A 22,057-nucleotide genomic window follows, 5' to 3' on the forward strand; every position below is an offset into this window, starting at 1 on the left:
TTTGATCTCCTTGCTGTCAAAAGAGCTCTCAAGAGTCTTCTCTAATTTGTAACACTGAGCATTTATTATGTGTGAGGTACGATATAAGCAGTTCATATGTAGAACTGCATTCGATTTTCACAACCTTATAGGATAGATATCTATACCATTATTTCTAGTTTATAGATCATATTACTCTTTTATACATGAACCCTGGATTTCTTAAACTCAGTGGTAGGTTAAGTGCTGGTGAGGAACTCAGCAATGAAATAAGATTCAGAGATGTAACCCCTGCAATGGGTCTTGAGGAAGGAAAACAATTTGGCCACGTGATGCAGTAGTTATTCCAGCTAGTCTGAAAGAATAAAGGTGAGAGAAATGCTCTGTGTGGCTGCCTCTGAAACAGGGGAGGGGAGAAGAGAGTGCTAAAGAAAGATTAAACCTAATAAAGCGACTAGATTGGGAAGGTTCCTGGATCCCATCGCAAAAATTTAGGCTCTTTCCTCCTATGCAGTACAAGTGATTTTTTTTTCAGCTGATAAGCAACAATATGAGGCATCTTTGTGCTCCAAGAAAAAATTTACAAAACCGTAAGAGACCCCCCCCTATTCTATTTAGTGTTCAATGCTAGACCCAAATTAAACCCCAATAAACAAGGCGAAACTAGGGGAAAGACCAGGAAAGCAGCATAGCATCCCAGATGACAAACGGTAGGAAACATAGCCAAGAGCGGGCTCAAAATGGAGGACAGGGCGGCAGAGAAAAGACTCCGCAAAAAACGCAGGGGTGGAGCGTGACGTAATTTGGAAGGTAGTCTAAACTCACACTCTTCGGTACTATTGGCTTAACGCTAACCTTTTTCGTTTTCCATTGGCTCCCGGCTCCGTCGATGTGTCAAAATAACCAATCGCCTAACCCCATGGGTAAAGTCCGCCCTCCCTTCCTGGGGGCGGGGCCAGAAGAGCACACCAGGCCCAGTGCGCTTGCGCTAGCGCGCTCTCCGCCGGTTAAAAGCGGATCCCTGCAGGAGGCGGCGTCGCAGCGTATGAATATTGATTACGCATCGCCGCGCCAAGCGCCCGCCCCTCTCGGCTGTCCGACGCTCGCGGCTCGCGCTCGGGCTCGCGATGGGGAAGAAGTCCCGGGCGGTACCCGGCCGAAGGCCCATCCTGCAGCTCTCTCCGCCGGGTCCCCGGAGCAGCACGCCGAGCAGGGACCCGGAGCCGGAACCCGACGCCGAACCGGACTCGACGGCGGCGGCGGCGCCCAGCCAGCCGGCCCCGGCAGCGGTGTCGACGACGACAACCGCGGTGACTGCCGCCGCGGCGGCCTCGGAGGATTCGCCCTCAGAAGGTAAAGCGTGCGCGAGGGCCCTGGCGCCGAGGTGGGGCCAGTCCGAAACTCGAGCTCGGGGGCTGCGGCCTAGGTCTGTCAGACTGGGCCTGCGAGGAACGAGAAGCCCGGGCGGGCGGCGTCCGCCTCCGAGGCCTGCTGCGCGGGGCCTGCGGGCCGGACGGCTGTGGGCCCGGAGGGCCGGAAGGGGCCGCGGAGCCGTGTGCGCTCGGCCGGAGCCGACTCAGAGGCGCCATCTCGGGTGCAGGGCTTGGCCCGGGCCGCCGAGTCTCCTTCCTCATCGTCTGCTCTCGGTTTTGAATAACTTCACGGGATAAATGGAGACGGTGCGTTTCCTTGTCCTAGGCTCAGTGACCGTGGAACCTGCCGTTTCCTACACGTCATGTGCTTTTCCTTTCGTTTTTGTTGAAATTGAGAGAGACGCTTTAGAAGTAACCATACTTCTGTTACGCCAGCTCAAGTGTAAGTTCCTCCTAGTTGGCAGGTTTCCGCAACATTCCTGGAGAGGTGGAGCTCGTGGCTTCCCAATCTCTTGTGTTTATCCCCAGAATGGTACTTGTATTAAGATGAACCAGACAGAATTACTTTAGGAGCCATATGCCGGAAAAGCCCCGACCTTTTCAGGTGCTAAAAAATATATATATATAAATAATAATAATAAAGATCACTTTGGGGGAAAAAATGCTCTAGTTATGCTTATAGTAAAAGCCGTATGGTTAACCTGGAGACAATTTAACGTGTGCGTGAATGTGTTTTAACTTTGGATTATTTCAAATAATTTTTACGTATGGTGTTCACATTCTTAATGTTAACGCCACGAGGCAGAGTGAAGATTCTGGCTATGTTTGTTTCTCGCCTCTCAGTTATTTGGGTCAGTGATGGGTTATAGCCACTTTGTTTTGAAATTGATGAAATCTAGACTTGAGAGGTCAAGTCAGAGATTGTTTTGTCACCTGTGTGGTTTTTTTCTCTGATCGGTCATCTGGCTGTTTGCTTTTCGCTGTTTTAGATCCAGATGAACAGGAGGTGGTGGTGGAGGTTCCCAGAGTTGTTCAGAATCCTCCCAAACCAGTCATGACCACCAGGCCCACTGCTGTTAAAGCAACAGGTATAGTTGTGGTTTTTTTTGGTTTTTCTTAATTCATTGTCTACAGTATCTATCTTTAGGATCAAATTGTGTTTGTATATGGTGTTTTGATGAATGTTTCAGCAAATTTATACTCCCGTTAGATGGAAATTTAACATCTTTGTGAGGGCTTGTAGTTGTATGTATACACTTTAACCAGTGTAAAATTTGCTATTTTTGTCTCTCTGTACCCATATTAATTTCTACTACTTTTTCTACTAATGCTATTTTTAAAATTTATTTTATATTGAAGGATAATTGCTTTACAGAATTTTGCTGTTTTCTGTCAAACCTCAACATGAATCAGCCATTAGGTATACATATATCCCCTTCCTTTTGAACCTCCCTCCCACCCGCCTCCCCATCCTAATCCTCTAGGTTGATACAGAGCCCCTGTTTGAGTTTCCTGAGCCATACAGCAAATTTCCATTGGCTATCTATTGTACATATGGTAATGTAAGTTTCCTTGTTATTCTTGCCATACATCTCACCCTCTCTCCCCCACCATGTCCATAAGTCTATTCTGTATGTCTTTTTCTCCATTGTTGCCCTGTAAATAAATTCTTCAGTACCATTTTTCTAGATTCCGTATATATGTCTTAGAATACTGTGTTTATCTTTCTCTTTCTGACTCACTTCACTCTGTATAATAGGCTCTAGATTCATCCACCTCATTAGAACCCACTCAAACGCATTTCTTTTTATGGCTGAGTAACATTCCATTGTGTATATATACCACAGCTTCTTTATCCTACTAATGCTATTTGGTAACTTGTTTTCTGGCTTCCCCAGTATCTTGGCATTCTTTAGGGAATGCTGATGATGTCTTTTTGTCTTTTTCTTTAAGAAACTGCTCTGATTGGTACCTAGCAAATGTTTGCATAGCTGAAAATTGCTCTTACTGAATATTTTCTAAGCATGAAAGAATATTTGCAACAGTGGTTTTGTAGACAGACCACTGTGGTTCAAATCACCACTCTAGCATTCATATACTAAGACCTCACGACATCATTCATCTGTAAAACAGATCTTTCAGCCCTAAGTTGTTTTGATAATTACCTTGAATAACATACAAATTTCTAAACCACAAGTGCTGAAAATGTTTGTTTTCTCTACTCTATATATCTTGAGAGATTAAAGTGTGTTTTCATATTAAATATTCTATAATTGTAATAACTTTGATCTTCTGAATTTTAGGGACTTTTTGAACTATGTACCTGAAGTAACAGATGCTTGCTCCTCCCCATACCCCATTTACCACTTAAAACTGAATTAGAAACGGTAAACTGGAGAAGGGAATGGCAACCCACTCCAGTATTCTTGCCTGGAGAATTGTGTGGACGGAGGAGCCTGATGGCTGCGGTCCATTGGGTCACAAAGAGTCTGACACGACTGAGTGACTAACACACACATGGGAAAGTAAAACACGTGAAAGAAATTTCAGAACTAGGAAGTAGCACTATGTGTTCAAGAGTTGGAAGAGGTTTTATGTATTTAGTATGAAAAACTCTGAATTGAAGAGAAAAAGACTACATAGAGCCTTGAATAAACCTATTGCCTATAAGATCCGCTCTGAGCCTGGGTAATTAACCCTGCCGAGGAATTTTGTAATCCAAATTCCCCACAGCTCACCTGGCTGGAACCTTTTACCAAAGTATATAGAACTAAAGCCAGTGTTTATTATTGTCTCTAAACTAGAAAGGGTTTCTTTGTGAAAATATAAATTTCCTATACTCCGCTTTCCCCCAGAAACCCATCAGTGCTGAATTCTAAGGTGCAGATTTTTTCTGTACAGAAATGTCTTAGGTAGTTCTTGCCCTTACCTGTTGTTCAGGAAGTGTGGAAAATTGACTGGTATCTACACCACCCCTTCCCCAACCACCAAATGAGATATATTTAGAAACTGGAAAGGGGAAATACTGTCTAACAAATATCCATTTTAAAATATATTCCTAATCAGTTTAAAATAATATTTTGGGAATTGGTAGTGTAACAACTTAGCTATATACTAAAAAAAAATGAAGGCATGATTTATGTGACTAAAGTAATGAATGTGAACTTTTGTATATAAATGAAGCAATTTATGTTCACACCTAGGTGAATCTATGAATTTGTTTATGGAATTATAACAAAGAAAACTAGATTTTACCTCCTGATAAATCTTTTCAGTTTCCACAACACTGGAAAATTTAGTCCTGTTATTAAATGAAAAGTCAAGTTAGACTTAGATAGTTCATGTGCCTATTGTGATAAAATATATAAAGAGAGTATATATGCTGACTTAATTGTAACATTAGAGTAATAAACATCGGTCAACTAATAAACAGTTTCAGGTTTGTTTGTTTTTTTTTTTTAAGGGAATTGCATTGCAGCATTACAGAGGCCATACTTAATATTTTCAGTTTTAGCTGTGATTTTTGTTTTCTTTGTTTTGGTCGTAGCATCTTATGTTCTGTTTTAATTCATCACATGTTTGAGGGGGAAAAATTATTAAAGAGAGCTTTGTTTCCCACTTTGAAAAATCTCCTTGTTTCATTTACTAAACTAATCGGTTTACCTGTTTGAGATAGAGACCTAAATCAACAGATTCTAAAATCAGGATATATATTATGTGTTATTTTGACAGAGGGAGTAGTAGTTGAATAATTGAGCACATATTTTGAAAAGGATGTCAAATTGCTATGCAGGTTGATTTTATTAGTTCTAAGTGCATAATTATTTTGTACCTCTCTTGGTTAGCTGCAGATTTCTTGAGGTTCTGTAAGTAAACTAAATGGCTAAAAAATCATATTTTCTGTTGGATACTTCCTAGGACTTTGGCATTGTTAGAAATGTTGTTTTACCTTTTTGTTCCCAGGAGGTCTGTGCTTGCTTGGTGCATATGCTGACAGTGATGATGAAGAGAATGATATTTCAGAAAAACCAGCACAGTCTAAGGAAGCAAATGGAAACCAGTCAACCGATATTGATAGTACTTTGGCCAACTTCCTAGCGGTTAGAAGTGCTTTTGTATTTGGGTTTTTAGTTATTGAAGCCACTTTGGGATTTGCATTTCAAGTGGTTAGCCCACTTGTCAGTCTGTATCTCCCGCTCCACTTTTCTTCCTTAGTCCCTCCCCATTACTCTCAACTTCTCCTTTTGTGCTAGTTGTAAGGACAGAAATGGAGAAGAGGAGAGTTTTAACTTGAGAAGCAGAGACTCAAGCTTCTTAAGTCAAAACCCTGTACAGTGGAGGGTTGGTTGGTTTGTTTATTTTCATTATTGCTGTTTTTTGGGTTTCACCTCAGTTATGCTTGTTGTTTTCACCCTGCAGGAAATTGATGCAATAACAGCTCCTCAGCCTGTGGCTCCTGGAGCAGCTTCTGCTCCACCCCCGACTCCACCCCGGCCAGAGCCAAAGGAATCGGCGCCTGCCCTTTCTTCCACCACTCCTAATGGGACGGACTCAACCCAGACCGCAGGGTGGCAATATGATACTCAGTGTTCACTGGCAGGAGGTAAGCTTGAGTCTTTGAGTTTTAAATAAACCTAAAGTGTGGTTCTTAAAGTTGTTCTAGGCACTGAGGTTCCCAAAGGTGAAAGCCTATATACCTTAGCCCCAGACTTTAGAATTCTGGCTTTTTAAATACAGTACTTGGAAAATAACTAACTGCTCGGTTATATTTTTATCAGAAGATGATTGTTTGCCTTTTAACCAGTGGCAGATTATACTCAGTAAATAATAAAAGCCATTATTTTTAAAAGTCTTTTGGGGTTTGCAATATATCTTTCAACCATCAAACTGCTTTTTTAAACCATGTTTGCAAAGAGCTCAGGAGGGAGGAGTTGCCCCCCCAGGGGACGTTGAACAGTGTCTGGAGAGGGTTTGATGGTCACAGCAGAGGGTGGGGGCGGGGGAGCGTTGCTGCATCCAGTGGGTAGCGGCCAGGATGCTGCTGAATACTGCTCAGGACTGTCCTGCCCAGTGACAGAGCTAAGGTTGAAAAACCCTGGGTTAGATGGTTATGACTTGAGATACAAGGTCAGAATTGTGCATAAATATGTGCTGCTTGACATTTGTTTCATTTTCTTCTAGTTGGAATTGAGATGGGAGATTGGCAGGAGGTCTGGGATGAGAACACAGGATGCTATTATTATTGGAACACACAAACAAATGAAGTGACGTGGGAATTACCCCAGTATCTTGCCACTCAGGTACAAGGATTACAACATTACCAGCCTAGGTAAGAACAGACCTGAAAAAGAAGTTAACCTAGAAGGAAATCAGAGTCTTATCTTTTGCTCATATTCACCTTCTGTTGCTTTTGCTAAGTATATGTTTTTTTTAGTTGTGTAACAGGTGCTGAAGCTAGTTTTGTGGTAAATACCGACATGTATGCTAAGGAGAAAAATACTTCTGTTTCTAGTAGTAAAAGTGGACCAGTCATAGCCAAGCGAGAAGTTAAAAAGGTCAGTGTTACAACTTACCTCTTCTGCTTATTTTCAGATATAAAGAGCTTGAATGCTACTTTGTCACAGGTGTATTACCCGTCTGTTAATATTTTGCAACATAGATGTAAAACAGGATACATTTTGTTTCTTGAAATTTTACTTAATCTGTTTCTGTTTATTGTGTGGCATTTATAGCAGTTCCCCAGTTCAGTGGTTCTTCTGGAGCTTTAGGGTGCCGTAAAGGTCCCTTGGGTCATTGTGAAGGAAATGGGAGCAGCTAAGCAAGCAGGGACGGCTTTAGGGATTTGGTGATTCCACTTCAGGTTTTTTTTGTTTGTTTTTTTACTTCAATACAAAGATGAGCTACCTTAAAAATTACTGATAGTGAAATAAGCATTTTTTTAGCCTCATCAATAAGCAAAGTAAGTTGTACTCAACTGAGAGAGTGTTTGGGGGTGAATTTTAATTTCTCTTGAATTTTTAAATGGTGGGAGGTATATCAAAAAAAATGCTTTTATAAAATAATCTGTACAACTCTTAAGAGGGAGGTAGAGTAAATATCCCAGTGGAGGAAGTAGACACTTGAAATATAATCACACATTTCATTTTCGAAATATTTCACTTACCTCTCAGTCACCTTCACAGCATATTTATGAAGTTATCTCATCATACAGAAGAGGAAGGTGAAGGTTCATCCACTTATGTGTTGAACTGACAAAATTAGGATTTTATTTTAATCTGCTTCTGTTTTTTACTAGTCCTTTGACATACAGAGGAGAAAAGATATGTTTGCGTTCCACCCAGAACAATAATACTGCCTTTCTAAAGTAACATTATTTGCATTACACACATGTAAGAAAAATGGTGCGAACATGTACTAATCTGATGGGGATCAGTGGTTTTTATTCAGGTGAAATTTCTTTGAAAGTTAAGCAAGATTATTTAATTCTTTATAGGAAGTAAATGAAGGAATTCAGGCTCTCTCAAACAATGAGGAGGAGAAGAAAGGGGTGGCAGCGTCACTGCTTGCTCCTCTACTGCCTGAGGGAATAAAAGAGGAAGAAGAGAGATGGAGAAGAAAAGTAATTTGTAAAGAAGCAGAGCCAGTTTCAGAAGAGAAAGAAACAAGTACAACAGAAGAAGCAGCAGCAGTAAAGCCACAGGAAGTTCTGTTGGACAGTGTGGAAGACCCGACTCAGGAGGATCTCTGCAGTGTTGTTCAGTCGGGAGAAAGTGAAGAGGAAGAAGAACAAGATACCCTTGAGCTGGAGCTGGTTTTGGAAAGGAAAAAAGTAAGTTTTTGTTAAATATGTTTTCTTCCTTCAGGAGTGTCATACTCTGGGATCATTGTGCTTCATTTACGCCATTGGCGGGGCAGGGGGTCTGTTCTTCTTATCCTTTCATATAGATAGATGTTTAATCCTATGTAATAAAAACCTGAACTCTGGAGTTGATCTACTGAAGCCCTGAGTGTGAAGCAGAGTCTCAATAGGTGTTGTAACAGTAATACAACTTCGAAGCTTCCCCCTTTTGAAAAATTTGAAGCTTTGGAGAGCAGCTGGGCTTCCTAGGTAGCCCAGTGGTAAAGAATCTGCTTGTCAGTTCAGGAGACTCAGGTTTGATCCCTGGGTTGGGAGGATCGCCTGAAGTAGGACGTGGCAACCCACTCCAGTATTCTTGCCTGGAAAATGCCATGGACAGAGGAGGAAAAGAATGTGGAGTTTAATGCTCAGTCCTGATGGAGAGATGTATTAAGAAATACTTCTTGTCCTCAAAGTACTTAAATTCCAAAAACACATGGCTGTCATTCTTGCTACTCACAAATAAGTGTTGGTAAACAGTTAATGACACTCTGTTTTCATGTTCATTGTAGGCAGAATTGCGAGCCTTGGAGGAAGGAGATGGTAGTGTGTCAGGGTCTAGTCCATGTTCTGATATCAGCCAGCCAGCATCTCAGGATGGAATGCGTAGACTTATGTCTAAAAGAGGAAAATGGAAGATGTTTGTTCGTGCAACCAGTCCAGAGTCTACCAGCCGGAGTTCTAGCAAAACTGGACGAGAGACTCCAGAAAATGGAGAAACTGGTAATTGGTGCTTTAATTAAACTTGAGAGTTGAGAGATTTAGAGGAGCAATCCTTCTTACCCCTTTTTTGTTCCCTCTGGGGCAAATAGACCGATATTGCGCTTCTACCCTTTTAGGGAAATATGGGGAAGGAAGGTCTACCCTTTCCTGCTCCACCTCTAATGGAGCAGTAGGAATTCGAGAGGCTGGAATCCAGTGGGTTGTGCAGTCACTGCTGATTGGAGATAACTTCTCCCTCAAAAACAAAAAAAATAAGATTGGGTTTCTCCTTCCCTTTTGTTTTAATCACTTGCTACAGTTATCTTGTAATCTGCATGAAGACCGTGGGTTCTCCTTATCTCTCTCTTTCCAGCTGGTAAGCAAAGTAGGCAGGGACCACCTCTAGGAATCCCAGCCTCATCTTCTCTCTGTACAAGTCGCTCGGTCTTTTTTTTTATTATTATTTTATTTTTTGACTGCTTCAGGTTTTTGTTGTGTCATGAGGGATCTTTCATTGTGGCGTGCGGGCTGTCTAGTTGCAGCCTGAGGGCTTGGTCGCTCTGGGGCATGTGAGATCCCAGTTGCCCGACCAGGGATCGAACCTGCACCCCCCAACATTGCAAGGCAGATTCTCAACCACTGGACCACTGGGATGTCCCCAAGTTGGCCAGTCTCTGGTTGGGTGTGTAGGTAGTTTGGTACTACCACGAGGATCCCAGTTATCTTCAGGGTGATAAAGGAGAGAACCTGCTGCATTCTTCCAATCTGTTACCAGAACGGACTAGTTTTAATCACCAAAATCTGAGTTGAGTGTACCAAGCAGAAGGTCCTTTATAGGTTATGATTTTTTAATTATAAGTAAACAAAAACACAGGTAATGAATGCAAACATCCTTGTTTGAATTTTTCTTTCCAATGAACAATACAGAAGAATATAAAGTAGAATTCTAAGGGCCCCTCTCCCTCCTTTGTCGTTTCACTATTCTCATTCCCTACTCTGAGGTCCATTTTCTGTATTTTTTGTCTACATATGTTCTAGACTTTGTTTTGTTTTTTATGTGCGTTTGTGAAGTGGGCATATGTGAATTTTAACATAGACATTAACTGTATAGATAAAGTTGTTTTTCACTACTGCGTGTTACAGACGTCTTCATTTAACTCTTCCCTCACTGATCGTCATCTGTATCCTCGTTCCACGGTTAAAACTAATACTGCATTCATATTATCCCAAAATATTAGCCATTCAAATATCCATCTAAAGAATAGTGGATAAATTGTGATGTATTTTTGAAATTGAATACAGAATAGCAGTGAACAGTGAATGGTCCTTTGTTACATGCATCAACATGAATTATCACCAGAAACAATAAGGTTGAATTTTAAAAGCCACAGGAGAATGCATATGTTAGAATTCCATGTATGTAAATTGGAAAATAAGCAAAACTACTGTGTTTCAGGATTTAGCCATGATGAAAGTACAGGCGCTTATTAACATGACCAGGGTGTGTCTGGTGTGAGCATGATGGGAGAGGGGCACAGGGAGCTTCAAGGTGTTACTGATGGTCTTCTGTTAAGCTGGGTTGTAGTTACTGGAGTGCTCATGTTCTTTATACATAATACTCGTTACTTATGATACTTCACAATTAAAATCAAGCTTAGCAAACATCTTGGGACATCTGTCTTTATGCAGGTTTTAGTATCATAGAATAGACTGCTAGTGGTATATTGCTAGGTTAAGGGGTATGTGCATTTTAATTTGATAAATCCTGCCTAATTGCCCTCCAAAATAATCATATCTTACAGCTCTAGCAGTTCTTTGAAATTGTTAAATTCTTAAACCTGTCATTAAATGTAAGATGTCTGATATATAAATAAACTAGAAACTAGTCAATGGGAGAGTAGAAAGATTTAGACAATTTGAAAATGCAGAAGCGATGTTAATGAACAAATAAAAAGAAAAAGGCCATTGTATGATAAGGTTTAGTACTTAATACTAAATTTCAAACTTTTTATGAAAGCTGTTGAGAGTGGTGTTAAAGTCACATTTCTTCTTTAGATCAAAGATTAACCGAAGTTAAGAAAGAGTACTCAAATTTGTTCTTTTTCTTTTTATCTATGATCCTCATGAGAGTGATTTATACTGGATATATGGGTTAGTTTGATAAGCAGGTGTTAATCAAATATAACAAAGAGTTCGTATCTTTTATGAACTTTTAGTCCATTTAATTATGTGGTAAACCTGTTCTCTTATGGAGATTCCCACTACCAACAGATAGCACTAACCAGAGGAATAAGTAGGTCCAGTAAAGGTTGTCTACAGGTGTTAACCAAGAAGGGAGTTATTTGGTAGTTTAATATGCTGCTCTGATTATGAAAGCCTTTTTATCAAAACCCTCTTGATAAAGAATCCTCACATATTCCAGGTTTGATATCTAGCTTTCACAAGTAGTTGAAGCCATGAGTTTTTGGAAGAGATCAGAAAAGGAGCTTCCCTGGTGGTCCAGTGGTTAGGACTCTGCACTTCTGCTACAGGGGACCACAGGTTTGATCCTTGTTCAGGAAACTAACATCCCACAAGCCACTAGATGTGACCAAAAAAATAAAAGAAAAGATTAATAGATGGAGAAAGGAAAAGCAGAAACTTTTGGGTAATGTGATAAAACAAGTAAATCCTATATGTAGATACATTTTAAGAAATGTGATTGTAAAGTAGTGGTCTCCAGCTCTTGACACCAGGGACCATTTTGTGGAAGACAATTTTTCCTTGGACCCAGTTGGGGGTGGGGAGGGCAAGGGATGGTTTCGGGATGATTCAAACAAGTTATATTTATTGTGTACTTTATTTCTAATACTGTTAACATCAGCTCCACCTCATCATCAGGCATTAGACCCTCAAAGATAGGGGACCCCTGTTATAAAGGAATAATTTTTTTTTTGGCTTTATAAAGATAGTAGGTTGGTAAGTCATTAGAGCTTCCTTAACATGTAAGGAACACATAGGCAAAGTAGAGCACTAATAACCTTCAGATACCTCTGCTCTAGGGATAAGAAAGTATATTTGGGGCTCTATTAGTACTGGTCTGTTTTTTTGTTTTTTTTTTTTAATATTTTTTTGAAATATAGTTGATTTACAGTTTTGTGTCAACCTCTCCTATCCAGGAAAGTGACTCAGTTATATACATAGAGACATTCTTTTTTTTTTTTTCTTAATATTTTACGTTATGGTTTATTATGGGATATGGAGTATAATTCCCTGCACTGTATAGTAAGACCTTTTTATGGTCCTTTTGATTTAATTTCACATATTTTCTTTTGCAGCAGTTGGTGCTGAAAATTCAGAAAAAATGGATGAAAACTCAGACAAAGAGATGGAAGCAGAAGAATCTCCAGAAAAATTAAAAGTACAGACAGTACCTAAAGTAGAAGAAGAACAGGACTTGAAAGTATGTATATTACTTAATGCAGCTTGACAAATATTTTTTAATTGGCCAACCATCTTAAATAGGCCGACTACTTTTTTTTCTAGGAAGTAGTTAAACTTTTTCTTCTGGATAATAGTAAAAAAGTAATCTTTGCTATCTTTAAGTATAAATCATTTGGTTGAGTGAAAAAGTTATATTTAAGGCTGAAATAAGGAGACTGACTTGATGTAAGGAAATCTAAAAATAAATTCTAAATGCTCAACTATTTATAAGTAAGTCTCCATTGGAAAGCAGTAGCTTATCAAATATAGGCCTCTCTAGTTTGGAAGCATTAAAAGAAACTAAAGTCACAAATTTAAATAACAAATTTAACCTGCATGAACTATTGGGTTGGCCAAAAAGTTCATTCAGATTTTTCTAAAACAGCTTACGGAAAAACCAGAACGAACTTTGTGTCCAACCCAATACTTGGCCTTACACAAAAGGCATGCTTGGTTCCATTTTCATTTCTGTTCCTAATGTCATGAGAAGACTTGGACCAAGTAAGTATGTGGCTCTTTAAGTGTGCTTTTGGAAAAACCACTTTGCCTATTGTTTCAACTTTAAAAAGTCTATCCAGTCAGCAGCTAGTACAACTGTGCAGGTGGAATTGGGAGAATTCGTTTTGTTTAGTGTATGGCTGGTATAAGCAGTTAGTGATGGATGAGTGATGGTTTGGACAATATTGAGGAGTCATGTCATTTAGGATCTCTTTTCAAATTCCATATTATTTTAGAGTAGATATTGCATACAGTTTCTCTAGACCTTGCATCATTATTCATTCTTTCTTCACATAATTTTTAATGTGAATTATTTTACTATAAGTTAGGATTTTATCTTCTACATAACTAGTTGCAGTATATGAGAAAGGCCTTATAGGCAGATCCATTTTTCTAGTATCTGTAATGAAAAATGAAAGACTTTACTTAAAATATTCTGACTCTTAATTTTTCCTTTTTTTCTTTCCTGCATTGCAGTTTCAGATTGGAGAACTGGCAAATACCCTGACAAGTAAATTTGAGTTTTTAGGCATTAATAGACAGTCCATCTCCAACTTTCATGTGCTGCTTTTACAAACTGAGGTAATTAAGCCATTCTTTTTTTTTTTTTTTTTTTTTTTTTAAGCCATTCTTAATATAAACAGTCAGTGTTTGAACGAAATGCTTTTTGTTTGAGAAATCTGTCTTATTTATGTTTCAATCCTAAATTTAAATTACTAATCTTGATATATATTTGAACAACCAACACAGGAAACAAAACTGTGTCGTGGCCAAAGCAAAACACAATCATGGAAATAAATAACTGAGAGTTTGTGTGTAAGGATGATACTTGACTCCTTTCAATAGGCGTATATTTTAATATTTTTTTTGTAAGAAACTAAAATTCTATTCATAGTGATGAGACCCCCCCTCCCCCATAATATTGAATGTACTTTTAAAGTATTCTAGCATTATAGACCTTTTTTTATTTGGCCTCTCCCTCAGGCCTGTGGGATCCTGGTTCCCCGTCTAGGGGTCAAACCCAGGCCCTCGGCAGTGTAAAGGAGGGGTCATACTGCTGAATTGTCAGGGAATTCCCAGAGACTTATTGAAAAAGAGGAGTTCTGAGTCCTATGAGTAACCTGTGTACTTTACAGTAGTAGCAGGGTAGGATTAGGTAAGGAATTCCTGTAGGAAGTTGACCGATTTCCCTAAGAACTAAACCTTTAATCTTGATTAATCGTATGTGCGTGCTCATTTGTGTTTGACTCTGTGACCCCAACGGGCTGTAGCCTGCCACAAGTCTTCTCTGTCCATGGGATTCTCCAGACAAGAACACTGCAGTGGGCTGCCAGTTCCCTCTCCAGGGGATCTTTCCAACCCAGGGATGAAACCTGGGTTTCTTAAATCTCCTGCGTTCCCCTGCAAAACTTTTTTTTATTTTTTTTAAACCACCAACACCACTGGGGAAGCCCAATTTATTTTTTATTGATTACATGACTTAATTGAATCAAGTATCTACCAAAAATGTAAAGTTACTGGGGAACCATCTTAATATAGTTCACAGGGAAAAACAAAACTGTACTGCTACTCACTTTCACAGATGTTGGAGCTTTGGCAGTATTGGGTTCCAGTCTCATTTTTCAGAACTCTACAGAGCAAACAAGACTTCTTAGGAAATTTAGGATGGGATTTCTCTTCCTCTTTGGTCTGTTCTGCCAGAGTATATAGTCATGGACCAGAAGACTTAAGTCCCTTTTCCTCTTCCTGTTGACATAAGAACAAGTCTCTAACGTAAGCTGCTCTTTGATTTTAGACTCGGATTGCGGACTGGCGGGAAGGGGCTCTCAATGGAAACTACCTTAAACGAAAACTTCAGGATGCCGCAGAACAGCTAAAACAATATGAAATAAACGCCACTCCTAAAGGCTGGTCCTGCCACTGGGACAGGTACGCACTCTTCTCCCCTTTTCACCTTTCACCTTTGACATCTCAGACTTGATTTGTGATCGCCACCGCCTGACGACCTAACAGCCTGTCTGGAGACTGAGGGCAGCGGCCTGAGCGGTGCCGGGCGGGCAGAGCACCGCGAGCACTCACAGAGTTTGGGCCAGCCACACGGCGGAGGAACCAGAAGCAGTGTTTAAAGTGTTCCATGTAACGGATTTTTTCCCAAGATTGGACCAAGCTGGTTTTTACTCCAGAGCGTTGTTGCACGGAGTAGGGCGGGCTTGGGGGTTAAGCGCATGCGAGAGCTCTGTGCGCTTTACAGGACCTCTGGAAGCAACTACTCCTGATTAACCTCGGTGAAGTTAAGGAAAGCTTCGTGGCTGAAGATGTGAATGAAGAACAAGATTACTATCTTCTGCCAGCAGGTCAGATGAAAACATTTCTTTTTATATTTGGCTTTTCTTGATTTTTTTTTTTCGTTATTTGAAATCTTTGCTCTTTTATTTTTCAGCTCCCAGATCCTCTCCCTCTCTTTAGCTTTCACTGTGTTTGATATCAAGAGTATGAAATGTGAATGCCACGGTTCAAGAGGGGAAGAGTCACCTTTCGCAAACTTCGTTGTTCTCTTCTGTGGAAGGGAACTTAGTGTTCTAGGAGATTGAGTCCCTTCACTAATGAAACTTGAAAACCCTGTTAAGCATTGGCAAAAAAAAAAAAACATATGAGAGGTGTTTTTCTAAGTCATCTGTTGGAGTAAGAGGGTTCAGGGCTGTATTCACAGAGCTGCTGGCAGTGCAAATAGCTTTGAATTATCCTTGGTTCTCCATCCTCAGTTGTCAAAGCTCTTTGTTGCCTTTGTGAATAGCAGTCCATTAAGAAGCGGTTCGTCCCTGTGAGAGCAGACTGCTGTCCTGGGACAGGACCAAATGGAAGTGTCTTTGTAGGAAGATGGGTCTTAAAACATGTGTTTTCTTTCTTGTAATTTAGGGATCATAGACGATATTTCTATGTAAACGAACAGTCGGGCGAGTCTCAGTGGGAGTTCCCAGATGGTGAGGAGGAAGAGGAAGAAAGCCAAGCCCAAGAAAGTAGAGACGAGACTCTTCCTAAGCAGAGCTTGAAAGACAAAACTGGCACTGATTCAAATTCTACAGAATCTTCTGAGAATTCCACAGGTGGGACAATTTACCTGGTATTAATTGGAGAGAGATGATTTGGGGTGGGGGGGTGGAGACTTGTATTAACATATAAAAGAAAATATAGTCATGAATTTCTAACTAAAAAATTTCAGGATTTATACTGAGAGAAACTAAAGTTAGTGTTAGTCAGAAATAACCATGTTATCTGCTAAAAAATAAAATTATGAGCCAGTGTATTGTGACTTGCATAACTATTCTGTCATGCCACAGACAGCTGTGAATTTCCAATAACAGAAATTCTAATTAATGGTAAGGAATTGGATAGTTAAGTTGTCAGTGTTTATGTGGAGTAATAAGAAATATGTTCTGCCTTTTTATAAAATATTTAGTCTGTTGATTTTGCAACTTCCATGTTTCTACTCCACTAGTCTCCTAGGAAGCATGTTTGTTACAAACCAAAATAATGTGAATAAGCACTGTGAAACTAGGACCATGCTTGTTTCAGAGAAGCACAATAATCGATGATTGCAAATCATCTGTTCTAGTATAAAATAATCGAGATGGCTCAGTCCAGTTAAAGTACTCTTAAAGAACTTCAATTTGGTTATACAGATTTTAAAAAGAAAGACTTTCATAGTTTCTCGGTTACTTTGAAAATCTAAGGAGCCATCACTTGATTTATACATTATGAGAGAAGATACTTTTTTTTTTCTCTAACTCCATCTTTTGTGGAATGACAAAAATAAGTAGGAAGTGAGGCATACATAGTCAAGACTGTGGTGAACAAACAACCTTTTGATCTGAAAAACTTACATATTTGTTTAAATGCTATATTAAGGTAAGAGTGTATGGAATGGTTTCTAAAGTCATAAACTTTCGGGAACTATATTTGATATTTTGTAATAATCTATGATGGAAAAGAATATTAAAAACATGTATAAAACTGAATAAGTCTTAAACCTTGAGGATAAAAAGAAATTTTTTGTAAGGTGGGGCGTAAAGAGCTGTGTTCTCATGTCCTCTGCCTATCAAAAATGATGTTTTTATAGTCTACTGGCTCCCCAGTCCCAGTAGAAAAGTTCTGATTATATGCCAGATGAAACTGGGCATGTACCAGTGGTTTTGTTAACTTCTTAAATAACCTAAGAATCCCGAGAATCCCTAGTCACTCAAAGTAAAAAGACATGTATGACAGCAGTGATAATTTTAGAACATAGAAAAAAAAAAGGCGGTATTCTACTTCATATTTCAGGGGAAAGAATACCCTGTTACAAGGTGTGCTGTTTCATGAAGAGATTTCCTTTAGATCCGTCATTCTTTGGGCAGCAATGATAGATACGCTGCTTTTTTTACTCTTTAGTAGTCAGTGAACTGAAGACATTGGATGGTGTTTCTGGTTTGGTGATTCTTTTCCTGACCACTGTTTAATGTCCCTTTGTATCTATTCCAAAGCTGAATATTCTGGAATTGCCAGTGCCAAGCGTTGTGTGCATACCTTAGCATTAGATACCTGTTTCTCCCTTTGTTGGTGACACACACAGCTGGCTACTGTCTGGTCAAGGAAGATGCCATTGGTAAACAGCTGATATTATTCTGTTGAATATATTCTCAGTCTCTTGATAAGGAACTACTAAAACCATACAAAAAACATGATATAAATCAAATCCAAGTCTTGTACTGAGGTCTTTGGAATTGGAGAGCAACGACAATCACTATTTTAGCCAATAAAGTTTATAATATATGCTTTCTGTCAACCCAACAATGGTTAAAATCATCTTTTAAAGTAGAAAAACTCCACTGAGGAGTAAGGAAGTTTCACAGTTCTGCACATTTTTAATCCTTGTTCATTGTTCCATGTTTCAATTTGACATTATATCTCTAAGATTAGCCAATTTCAGGGTATCCCAACATATTTGAGTGTTGGGCTTTTGTCAGGTTAAAGCAGGTTTCTGCTGCTTAACCAAAAAGTCTCCATGGACCTATTATTTGTATAATAGCTTCTTGATTTAAACTGATAAACTGCCCTCCTGCTTCAAAATACTAAGTAGTAATACTTTGAGGGGAGTATAGGAAAACAATAACGGAAGCCTGCCTGTATAAGAAAGAAAGCTTGTCTTTCTATTTATATAGAAGTGAAGATGCATAGAAAAACATATGTTCTTGGGGAATTAAAAATTTGTATCCCCACAGGATTCTGTCTTTTAGCTTAATACTTTAAAAGTTTAGTGAAGTGAAGTGTTAGTTGCTCGGTCTTGTCCAAATCTTTGCGATCCCATGGATTGTATCCCGCCAGGCTTCTCTGTCCATGGACTTCTCCAGGCAAGAATACTGGAGTGGGTTGCCATTCCCTTCTCCAGGGTACTTCCTGACCCAGTGATCGGACCTGGGTCTCCTGCATTGCAGGCGGATTCTTTACCATCTGAGCCATCAGGGAAGCCTAAAAACCATGTATATACCATATGAATCTCTCGGACTTCAGACTTCATGTTCTCGTAAATGGCGAAGTACACCAACTGGGTTAAATGTAGGAATGAAGAGAAGCATCATGTAATACGGCATCCATGGGTATTCAGACTAGCATTTCTTGGAACTTTCTATATTTAAGCTGAAGGAGATAATTATCAATGTTAAGACACAGTTTTTATGTTTTGAGTAAACTTAGGATTCAGACATTAACTGTGAAAGAGCTACTTGTGTGATCTAAATTTATCGAGTCTAGTGTGTTTCATATTTACGCAGAGTTCAGTTACTGCTGATTAACACTTTGTTGAAGGTTGTAAACCGCATTGTTAAACGTACTGTGTCTCCTTGATTTCTCTGCATAGCACTTCCACCATCATACAAGCATCGGTGCTGCAGTATGCTTCTAGATGAGACGCCTGCCAGCACATGAATCTGACCCATTTATTTACCTACCGCATATTGTGGTTGGTTTAGTAAAAGGACGTTTAATAAGCTATAATCCCCAGTGCTTATTACCTTAGTTCTGATGTAATCTTGATGTACTCTAATGTAGTAGACTGCTTGCCCATACTCAGACTGTCTAAACTTCGTGTAAAAATTTGTGTTAGATACGGCACAATGAACAGGTTAATGAGACATTTGAAGTCTTTTAGCTAGAAAACCGCAGTCTTGTTTTCTGGTGAATTTTTTCAGTCCCCTTTTCCTTGGTAGTAGCAGCTTCTCAATGATTAGAGAAGTCATGTGGGTCACCTTCAAGTCTTTTACATAGTGTATCTTCCATAGAAACTGAAGCTGTTCTAGAAGCCTAGTGGTTCACACTTGCTCTAGTTTTGCATTGTTGAGTGCCAGTGTGGTGTATTTTGTGCAAAGTAAGGTAAAAGGCCTTATCTTTGTTCTCGAGCCTTTTATGATAGAGTTCTTACTTAATCGACTGCTTTGCCCATGACATTTGACAGGTGACGGCCTCTGGACCTCTGCTCCGCGAGAGCAGTAGGGGAGTTCCCTGGTGGCCCAGTGTTTAGGGTACTGGGCTCTTAACGGCTGTGGCCTGGGTTCAGTTCTGGTGGAGAAACTGAGATCCCGCATGTAAGCCATACAGTGTTAGCAAAAAAAGTAACACTAGACAAGGGGGCAGACCCGGCCACAGAGAGATGGGTTCTTGGGCAAGTCATTTCCCTCCTGGGTTTCATTACCTTTAAAAGGAGAGGGTTAAACTAGATGATTTCTCATGTTTCTTCTACTCCTAAATTCTATGATTTTTAGGGAGAAAATCCCCTTCAGCATTCCTGGGATATATATCTAATAGTCCCAAATAATGTGAAACTTCCCTATTGACGATAAAGAGGGATGGGGAAGGCTACAAGTAAGTATATCTTCCTATTTTCTCTAATCTTTAAAGCTTTTCCCGGAAGAGAAGGGACAGTAATTAACTGACTTCTGCAGCTTTTGAGGAAAGCAAACCTTGCAGTTCCTCAACTCTAATTTCTTCAGCAGCAATTTCAAATTCTCTGTATCTTCAGACAGCTCTTTTCTGGGTTATATTTATTATTAATCATCATTTACCTTGAAGATTCATTCTAATTTCCCCTTTATCATCACTGAAATAAAACATTACCCTCCCGGGTTTGTTGCTGTGATTTAGCAAATGAGTAGTTCACACAAAGATGTGAAGGATTAATAGGGTTGACAGTATCACCTTGCCAGTGGATTTTTCTGAACTTAGTAACCCAGATTAATTGAAATGGATAGAATTTGTGTGAGTGTTTTGAATGGGTGCTTCTCTAGGTAATCCTAATCACTTACCTAGCTCACTAAAAAATAAAATATGTGGAATTAATATTGCAAATGCACATCATTCACTCACTTTTTCACTTAAAGAAGACCCCAGAATATTGCCTTCTCTAGTTGTGTATCTTTGAAATAAAAAAAACTTCTAGTTCAGATGATTTGAGTTTCTCCTTGAGTTAATGTGATGTGCTTCATTTACTCAGCCATAAATCTGGACCCAGAAAACAAGACTAGTGTAACACAGCTGGGGCAAGTGCTAACTGTAAATCTATGAATTTATCTTTCCTTGAAGTCATTTTTGAAGTGAGTTTAATATTTCAGTGACATCAGTATAGAATAGATGTCTTGGGGACATGTGTCAGCAGTCAGTTCATGGGAGTTTTAGTCTGCTGTTTCCCTGATTCCTGTTTGTTTTCATAGGTTCTCTTTGTAAAGAGTCCTTTTCCGGCCAAGTATCTTCTTCATCACTCATGCCACTCACTCCGTTCTGGACTGTCCTTCAGTCAGATGTGCCTGTGCTGCAGCCTCCGTTACCTCTGGAGGTGCCGCCCCCTCCGCCTCCACCCCCCGAGTCCCCTCCTCCGCCCCCTCCGCCCCCTCCTCCGCCCGTGGAAGATGGTGAGATCCAGGAGGTGGAGATGGAAGACGAGGGGAGTGAGGAGCCGCCTGCTCCAGGAACGGAGGAGGACACTCCACTGAAGCCCGCGGCACAAACCACGGTTGTCACTAGCCAGGTGAGAACCGCTGCTTGGCACTCGGAAGAGTGTGGGGCACTGGGGTGTGATTGGTAAGGTTTCTTTTAGAAGAGGATACTTAACCAGGGCCTTCAGCCACTGACTAGAATCTCTTCATTTCAGAGTTCAGCCGATTCTACCATCTCTAGTTCTCCTTCCACTAAAGCGATAAAGAGAAAAGCTACAGAGATGAGCAGTGCAGTAGTCCAGCGATCAGCCACCATTGGCAGTTCTCCAGTCCTCTACAGCCAGTCAGCTGTAGCTACAGGTCAGCACTGTGGGTAAAGTGTGTTTTCATCAGTGTATTTTCTTTGTTTCCTGAACTAGATGTCATAAATTAAAGACTTCTCTTTGCAAAGACTGTTCATATGCCGTTTCTTTCAGTTACTGAAAACCACTATTAACAGTCCACATGCGTCCTTCCGGATTCTTCTCTGTGCATTTACATAACAGTGATTTCGGTGTTAAGTCCCTTAATGCTAAAACATTCAGAAATTCATATTTTGCCACCAGAAAATGTGACTGTTTTTTTTTTAGGTTTGGTTTTTCTAAAGGGGGAAGGTACATTAGAATCGCTTTGTAGATAATCTAACTCCCACTTTCCTTTTCCTTCTTTTCTTGTTTTTGGCTTTGTCACAATGTCCTTCTTATAGTTGTTTCGTTTTATATTTTCTGTGTTAGGTCAACAAGCGGCAGGGGTTGGACACCAAGCAATAGCAGTTAGCCATCCGGCAACAGGAATGGGCCATCAGGCCAGAGGAATGAACCTGCAGTCGAATTACCTCGGCCTGGCGTCGGCTCCTGCACTTATGGGCTATGCTGAATGTTCTGTGCCCATGGCAGTGACCGCGCCCACACTGCAGCCGGTCCAGGCCCGAGCTGCTGTGCCCACCACTGCCATTATTGAACCTCCTCCTCCTCCTCCTCCTCCTCCACCACCACCACCACCACCACCAGCTCCCAAAATGCCACCACCCGAGAAGACGAAAAAAGGAAAGAAAGATAAGGTAGAGTACATAGCTCTTTAAATTTGTATTTAAAAATTTTGTTCTATTGAGGTGATATTTAAAGGTTACATTCAGTAGCATTTAG

At 40.1% G+C, this 22,057-nt stretch overlaps 1 protein-coding gene across 3 annotated transcripts in view; it reads left to right on the plus strand.

The window, feature by feature from the left end:
• The first annotated feature begins 1,023 nt into the window (after positions 1–1,023).
• Positions 1,024–22,057, plus strand: part of FNBP4 (formin binding protein 4) — a 30,536-nt gene continuing 9,502 nt past the window's right edge. Inside the window, exons 1-15 of one of the 3 annotated variants that reach the window (XM_070383329.1) lie at positions 1,024–1,332; positions 2,342–2,440; positions 5,316–5,452; positions 5,772–5,955; positions 6,534–6,681; positions 6,787–6,907; positions 7,846–8,181; positions 8,763–8,973; positions 12,270–12,394; positions 13,390–13,494; positions 14,708–14,841; positions 15,829–16,016; positions 20,652–20,965; positions 21,089–21,246; positions 21,647–21,891. In XM_070383329.1, the coding sequence (XP_070239430.1) occupies positions 1,107–1,332; positions 2,342–2,440; positions 5,316–5,452; positions 5,772–5,955; positions 6,534–6,681; positions 6,787–6,907; positions 7,846–8,181; positions 8,763–8,973; positions 12,270–12,394; positions 13,390–13,494; positions 14,708–14,841; positions 15,829–16,016; positions 20,652–20,965; positions 21,089–21,246; positions 21,647–21,689 (2,529 nt within the window). In that variant the 5' untranslated portion in view covers positions 1,024–1,106 and the 3' untranslated portion in view covers positions 21,690–21,891. Of the gene's footprint in view, positions 1,333–1,634; positions 1,795–2,341; positions 2,441–5,315; positions 5,453–5,771; positions 5,956–6,533; positions 6,682–6,786; positions 6,908–7,845; positions 8,182–8,762; positions 8,974–12,269; positions 12,395–13,389; positions 13,495–14,707; positions 14,842–15,828; positions 16,017–20,651; positions 20,966–21,088; positions 21,247–21,646; positions 21,973–22,057 lie in introns of those variants that run through there. The other 2 variants (XM_070383327.1, XM_070383328.1) reach the window with 2 other exon arrangements.

Source organism: Bos mutus, chromosome 15 (genome assembly GCF_027580195.1).
Source record: "Bos mutus isolate GX-2022 chromosome 15, NWIPB_WYAK_1.1, whole genome shotgun sequence".
Taxonomy (NCBI): Eukaryota; Metazoa; Chordata; class Mammalia; order Artiodactyla; family Bovidae; genus Bos; species Bos mutus.